The sequence below is a fragment of the Merops nubicus genome, unplaced genomic scaffold (genome assembly GCF_000691845.1).
Source record: "Merops nubicus isolate BGI_N331 unplaced genomic scaffold, ASM69184v1 scaffold32156, whole genome shotgun sequence".
Lineage (NCBI taxonomy): Eukaryota > Metazoa > Chordata > Aves > Coraciiformes > Meropidae > Merops > Merops nubicus.
This window is the reverse complement of record NW_008613442.1, coordinates 4,340-12,149: the sequence shown is the minus strand read 5'-3', so window position 1 is coordinate 12,149 and position 7,810 is coordinate 4,340. Positions and strand designations below refer to the sequence as shown.

The window sequence follows — 7,810 nt, the reverse complement described above, 5'->3', positions numbered from 1 at the left end:
AGGAATGCCTAGCAGTTCCTTTAATAATACTTGTTTTTAGGAGCTGGAATACATTTGTCTTGGTTTCATTTCCTTTCAAATTCCTTTATCATCTTAATCAGAATCATATTTCATAACAGAAAAGATGTAGAGATCTTTCCTCCAACCTCAGCCTAGCTTAATTTTCACTCTAAAGAAGAAACTGTTAGAAAAATAATTTTGAAAAGTAGCTATAAATAGACATAGCGTTGGGTCTGTTTAGCAGCCATACAGCAGCAGAACAAGGCTGTGCTGGCCTCAAATCTGTGAAAATCTGAAGGATGTATATTTAAATGGACTCTAGCAGGAGAACAGAAGCTTGCTGCCTTTTATTACTATATAATAAGAAAAGATACAACTAGCTGAGCTAGCCGAATGGAGTAATAAATCATTCTCTGTTACATGCTTCAGGCTATTTGTCCTATAGTTTCTTGGGCGGAGCAGAAAATGAAGATGCAAAGTAGTTTTGGCAGATGTGAAAGGGCTGAAAATGTCTAAATACCTTCCTGTAGACAGAGTTCTGTGTGAGCAAGGCTTGGGGTTTGATCCAGACTAGAAGAAATAAAACAACTGAAGCTTGTAGATGGAATGTGTTTTCAGTACACGTGAGCTGTATCTGGTGTGCTCCATAGTGGCACCGTGCACAGCAAGTTGCTCTTTCTGCTTTCAGTATATAGAATCTTACTTTACATTTCTGAGCCTTGGCTGTTATTGGCATGTATTATACATATGTGTATATATAAAAGCCCCACCTATTTTACTATATTGAATGTGATGCACTCAGTAATCACTTAAAGGCCCAGTATCTCTGTGGGCTTGATGTCATGTGTATGAGAAGCATGGCATACAGGTAAGCATACAGTTCTGGGGGGTACTGGATTACTTGTCTGGCCAGCTGCTTGGAGCTTCAGCATGGACAAAAGCTTAACCTGTCTGGTTTGCAATTGGAAAGGTGATATTTTTAGTCATACTAGTCTTCAAAGAGCCTGTTCATTAAACAAGCATTAGCAGAAATAAGACACTTCTGAACAGAGCTCTAATTTTTTTTTTTTCCACATAACAGTGTGGATCTTTTCCAGGGTGTAGTGCTGTGTTCGAACTGCTGAAGAGATCTGGTTACTTACTAGCACGTGGAATTTATAGGGATGTTATTGGTCACTAGAACAGGAATATTGATCTGAATGAAGAAATATTGCAGGGTGAACTAATACACAGGAACACCAGTTCTTCCATTACTGTCCCACAGAAGTGACATTTACCCACGGACATTAGAAGTGCTGGTTCTCAGTTAAAAAAAAAATAAATCAGGAAAAGACATTATTTCATGTATTTCTCAGAAATCGTGGTGTGAAAATAATAGGCATGATGTTGGATTCTGTAAAGAAAAGGAGTCTTCACCTTGTATTTGAAATAAGGCTCTCATTAATGCAAAACCAAAACCACCTCAAACTTAGGGCAAGTTATATTTCTGTATTAAAATAAATGTAATAAAAATTTAAATCCTTTACTGTTAAGATTTTATGCTTTTTTTCTTAAAATTGGATATTATATACATACTCCAAAATACATAATCCCACTATTTTGCACGAGATAAAAGGATAACTGAGAGTCAGCTAAACTTGTAAGTAGTAGCCATCTTAATGTCCCATTTTTATTGATTCATGGAACCAAAGTAAAGTAAAAATATAAGAAATAATCATGTAAAGAATTGGATTAGTTGAAATAGTCAAAAGGTACACAGAAGTGGTAATTACTTTGGATATAACTTCTTCATAGCCTCTGAACTTTCTTTGGCATACATTTAAATTTGTAATGTTGTACTGTGGGATTGCAATAGTATAATTGACAGAAATCTTTCATTTACACAATTAATCAGAAAGTAGTTTTTTTTAACGATTCCCTAGAAGTTTTCTTCTGCCAACTATTTTCTGGCATGCTGTGCTCGCTGTTGTGTGTGTTTTTCATCAGTCAAAATATAAATAGCCTCTGGCATTCCTTCCCAGGCATACTGGTGGAGGGATTGTAGTTGCTCTGAATTGTTAAGGCTATATTTTTACTTTGCTCTAGTTAAATCGCATCACCATTCACATAACTACTCTTACATACAAAAAGGTGGTGTTAACCTTTGTGGAAGTATTCTGAAAAGTAATGTCTTCCATGAATTCATGGACAGTGTCATGCAACCCTGTTACAACTGGCCTCAAAGTTAGAAGTGTCAATAATTTTAGCAGGAAAGAAAAAACAGGTAGGGTTTGTTGCTCTGCATGAAACTGGATATTAGAGTCTGAATTTGTTCTCTTGCTGCTGAGGCCTGCAGGGGCTTGCAAGTTTGGGAGGAGTGAATGGATTATATAGTTCAGTTGGCAAAGGAAGATGGCAACAATTGTGTTCAGAATGCCAACATTTGAGCTCCCTTCTTTTCCTAAGCAGCCTTTTTTGCCTTTGTTTCCCTTGCCTTCAGCTAAAAGTAAATGTCAAATATTTTGAGATCTCAATGTTCATGCTGTTGTAGAGTTATGTGCGTGTGCCCAAAGCCTCCAAAAGATGCCTAGTTTTGACAGCATGCTTTTTTCCTTTGATCCATAGAAGATTTAAAAGTTTCTTCTGACACTTAACTCACCTTGACCTGCTCCTTATATTTGTTCACTGTGAGTTTGCATCCCTCCTGTCTCTGAGTTGAAATCAATTACAAGAAACTCAAACACTCCAAGGCTTTTAACATTCAAGCACAATCTCATTCCTAGTTAAGTGACTCCAGTGTTACCTGTTTGTCCCAGAAGAGCAGTACTATATAATCTGTCTGCCATAATATCAGACTCTCTCAATTGTTAATCTGCTTGGAACATCTTAAATTTATTAGATTACAGGCATTTTTAAGGCCCCATGTATTTTTAGTGGTCCATCTCAGTGTGACTTCACCATGGATTTAGTACAAATCTCAAACGCAGCCTACTTTTCCTATTCGTCTCCCTCCAGCTTTGCATTCTAAGGTGTGATTTCTGGGAACAGCAGTGGAGGATATTTACAGAAAAGAACATCAGGCTGAAGGAGGAGGAGACTAGGAGAGGAAGGAGGCATTTGAAGTTCAGTCTGAGTGGTAGTATTACCCTGCATCTGCCTTTCTGCAGGTGGGAAACAATGCTCCTATTTGCACAGCGAGCAGATGCACTATGCACTTGTCCCTAGCTAGGTGCAGTAAAAAATCGCTTTCTCTCTTGTGTCAGAATAGTGCTTTTTCAGATGCTAATGGCGTCAGTTCAGACCGGTTTCCTGAACTTGGCAAAGTGCTGCATATAAACTTTGCCCACAGGGCCATTTGCATGCTCTAAGAGAATAAATTCAGAGTTTAAAAGTTCAACTGTGTGTTGTCAGGCAGACAAACCCATAATTTCAGAAGGAGGTGTCTGGAAATGGTGTAATATCAAGGATCAGAAGTCTTGCATCTTCCTGAACAGTTCACATTTGGTTTAAGGATGAACATTCAGTTAAAGACAGAAGGTTTAAAATGGGAGTAGGAAATGAGGGAGGGAGTTCTGTACATGCTAAATTGGGCATAGGAGAGAGAGTTTAACATAAAGAGGGGTTTATGTTTGTCATTTTATACATGTCTTTAATGTTATGCTGCTGGGAGGAGGAGTTCGTTTCTGCCCTGTCTGAAAGACAAGCTTGAGTCTGTCCAGTGGAGTGCATCTGCTCAAGAATGTGTATGAGTTTGCTGTTTAAATACAATTTGGATGCATATCCCTTCAACCTATTTATAATGTCGCATCTTTACGTTTCTGGGGTAGCAGGTCCTGGGCCTGTTCTGCTTCCTTACATGAATCTTGTGTTGGGAAAAAAAAAAGTGGGGCTTAAGAAAAACACTGCAGTACTGTTCTGTGAAACCCTGTGAAGTTAGGCTGGGTGTTTTGCTATCAGAATTGTATTGTTTCAGGCTGTTGCCTTCACAAAAATAAGTGTATAGTCTCTAGTATCTTTGGACTTGTAGATTCAGTCCTTCTCTGTGGACTACATGAATTCTTCTGTTTTACCTACACCGTAGGCAGTATTGATAATGCTTTCTGTATTTATTCACAATTCTTGGTTTTTGAAGGTCTTGGTACCCCTGGTTCTGCTACAACAATTTCTGATGGAGTTAACCAGACGAGGCCAGGAACCACTGAGCGCACTTGTGAACTTTGGGGTGACATATCTAGAAGACTATTCTGCAGACTACATCATTCAACAAGGAGGATGGGTAAGTAAATGATGTTTAATTTTCATACATCGTTCAAAGCTTATTTCTAAGTGTGATGCTAGTTGTAATAGGAGTGAAAGCTAAGAGGAGTTGCTAGAAGTAAGCAGACGAGAGAAGGAATGTCCCAGAAAAAGGGTGAAAAAAGAAAAAAAAAAAAAAAAAAAAAAAAAAAAAAAAAGGCAGCAAGCCGCAGAGGTCAGGACTATGTGGTTGGAAAGGGATCTTAGGGATCTTGGGCAGTCATCTATTTCGATTCTTTGCCCCAGGGCAGAACTTTTACCCATTCATTTCTGATGTTGACATTAAAGACCTATGTGATTGGACTTCACAATTCCTCCAGGCAGTCTGTTCCAGTTCTCTGCATCTCTGGTTTGTTGGATTGCCCTTGAAATTGAAGAGGTCCTCAGATGTCATGGAACAACTGGTTTTCCTACACCCTTTGTGAAGATGCTGATTTGTTGCTATATGGTTATCTTTTGTTTGTAGGCTCTTTGCTGTTAAAATACATACGGAATTGCATTTAAAAGCACCCATAACAAGAGAGACTGTGCTTGAGAGGCTGATCTTTTTAATATTATCTTCATACTCTAGTGACTGCTGGAAATGCTGTATAGTGTTTTTTTCTCTTAAATTTCTATGGGTTTTTTAGCAGATGAGTAATTGTGGAGCACCTCATACAGAAATGTCAGTAGGTACTAATTTATTTTTATAATAAATTATAAAGTAGCTAATGCATATTTGATTTTATAGCTATGTAGGAACATGGATAGAATCAACAATCAAGATTTCTTTGTGCTGCATTTCCTTGTGGAAATCTTCAGTTCATGGTAACCAGTGTTCCTGAGTCATGGCATGCTGAGAAAGTCTCATTTAAAAATACATCACATAGGAAGCTCACAGCCAATGAGCTGGGTCTTGAAAGCTGAGCTTTAGATTACTGGGTTTGGGAAGTATGCAAGATTTGAATGGAATTAATCTGGGATTACTGAAATGGCTCCAGAAAGTTGATTTATTCTAAAAAGAAAAGCTCTTCAGGAAAACCCACTGATTAAAAAGTGCTAGAAGAAAAAAAAAAAAATCTCATTCAGACAGCTTCTCATATTTCAGGACTTTACCTGAATTTTTTTTAGGAGTATTTTGTTTCAGAATTTCTGCACGTCTGCACCTTCCTGTATTCTCTGCATTTCGGGCAGTCATGGATAATAGTTTTCAAAGCCTTGGGGAGGAATTGTTTGTCCTTAATGGACAGAACAGAAACAGGAGCAGCTTGCAGACAAATGACCTTAGGTCGTTTGATAAATGCACTCGCATTTCAAAGTATTTTCATCACTGGGAAGGTCCTTACCTGCAGCTTTAAGACAGATGGATGTTACTGCTATTTTACTTTTCTGCTTTCTTTTTAACCTCAGAAGAGGCCGTGGTCTGTTCTCTAGCTTGCTGTAAACATACTTAATACAGCTCAAAGCCTCTCAAAACAAGCAGCTTTCCAGGACGGCCTTCAAGGCAGGGGGCTGTGCTTTGTGTTTGTGTGACTGCGCATGTACGTACAGATCTGGGTAGTAGTTGGTGCTTAATGGGCTACCAGCTTGTCTGTATACATCCAGCCAGGCATAAAATCAGACTGACAGAAACGGTACAGCAAACAAGCCAGAGCTATTTTTGAAATGGCAGAAGAGGCAAGGAAAGAGGCAAGGTGATGAAAATCCTTTCCAGACGAATGAATGTAGCTGCACTAACCCTTTGTGAGTTGCTGTGGGGATGGGACTGGGCACATACTGGGCTTGTGGCTTTATGTGGAAGAAGGGAGTATATGATTTTGTTGTATTTTTTTTTTCTCCAGTGAGGAAAATGTTGATTTTTAATGAGTAGCAAGCTTCTTGGTTTGTTCCACGTCTGCAGGATGGCGTTCTGGAGATGGCAGCGCTGGGAGCAGGGCCTAGGGTGAGGGTGGGAGAGTCTGTTTCTGAGAAGGGCCAGGAAGAGCCACCTGGCAGGCTGCTAGCCATCACACAAGGCTTTTGCATTTTTTAAGATAAGCATCTGCCGCAGGGGCTCAGTGTGCTGGATCAGGTTGTCAGTAATACTTTGCTAAAGCCATAAGGGCAATGTGTAAACCAGGGATTCTCCAGTGAATTATGTTGCTGTGACAGTAAGAGGTTCAATCTTTGTGTTATTCTGGAGCAGTGTGAAGATAGGTCTTTCCTACAGCTGCTAACAGCTTACTTAAAACTGAGAAGATGTCAGAACAGCCTGTTTTTTTGTGGGTAACGAGCAGAGGAGAGCTTCACAGGAGTCAGCTTTTCAGGAGCAGACCTGAAAAGTTCTGTGGTGTCTCTGGCTCTGTCTCTTCCTTGGCACTGTGTAATTTGGGATCTTGCTCAATTTTTGGACTGAAGACAGCCTTTGCCAGTGTTCTGTCCCGGTTAGAAGGCAGAACTGTGTCCCACCTCCCTTATCCCTCAGTTTCCCAGATAGAGAGGTAAATAAGGAAGGCAGGGGTAATGAAAACCTTGCACCAAATTGAAGATTAACAAAATGAAATATATTATTTAACAGGGATCAGAAAGGAAGAAGGGAAGGGGTTTAACAGGGTACAGAAAGGAAGAAGGGTAGGGGTTTAACAGGGAAGGGGGGTTGTAGGAATAACAAGGTAAGGAAGATTAAACTTCCAAATATACAAAACCCAAATGCTATGCTGAGGCTCCCCGGTGCTGGATCTCGCTGGATTGAGGTGGATTGAAGCTGGATGCACAATCCTTGGACGTGGATGGAGGCAGGGAAGAGTCTGTAGATCAGGCCCAGGTCTCGAAGATGGCCACGGCCACGTGTAGCACAGGGAGCAGCAGAGCAGCGTGTGCCCAGGTGCAAGGTCAAAGGAGCAAGAGGAAGAAAAGAAGAGGAAGAGGCGTGCCTTTCTCCCCTTTTTATAGACCTTGGCAGGAAGTCCCAAAGACAGGAAAAGGGGAGTGGGAATAGGACAGGTGTACGCCCCTTTCATTCAGGCTTGTACCTGGTTTAGGGTTTCAGATCTCCACCCACCAGGGGCAGCAGGTTTCAAACCATTACAGCCAGGAAGGAAGTAACTTTGTCATAAGCAGGGGGTCAGCTGAGCCCTTCCTGTGCCCCAGTGTGGATCTGTGCAGTCTGTTTTACAGAGCTGTGTCATCCAGTGGGACCACTTGCTGCGTCATGCTGTGCAGCCACGATGCGGCTGGAAGAGTTCCCAAGGTTCTGCATGTCTGCAAGAATTCAGGTTGTTTTGTGGGCTTAGGAGGCTTGCAGGCCCAGGAAAGCATCAGACTGAGGATGGTGGACGGCAGATAACTAGCAGCAAAATGGCTAGCTCAAGGGAATAAATGTAGATAAATTGGATAGCTATGCAGTAGATTTCAAGAAAACAGCATGGTTTGTGAGGAATGGGAAATTTGGGATACTAGAAGTAGAACCTCTGAGATAAGAAGTTGCTTTTTGAGTTTCATCCCAGTCCTACAGAGATGTGGTGATGAGATGTGTTGCAACAAGTGTTCCCTTTCTATTCCCCCTTCAGGCACTGAA

At 40.7% G+C, this 7,810-nt stretch overlaps 1 protein-coding gene across 1 annotated transcript in view; it reads left to right on the top strand.

Moving 5' to 3' along the window:
- LOC103774498 (bcl-2-like protein 13) overlaps positions 1-4,255 on the top strand; it is a gene marked incomplete at its 3' end in the record, with an annotated part of 21,180 nt that extends 16,925 nt beyond the window's left edge. The window contains exon 5 of the mRNA XM_008941909.1: positions 4,112-4,255. Coding sequence (XP_008940157.1) covers positions 4,112-4,255 — 144 coding nt within the window. The remainder of the gene's footprint in view (positions 1-4,111) is intronic.
- Positions 4,256-7,810: the final 3,555 nt, after the last annotated feature.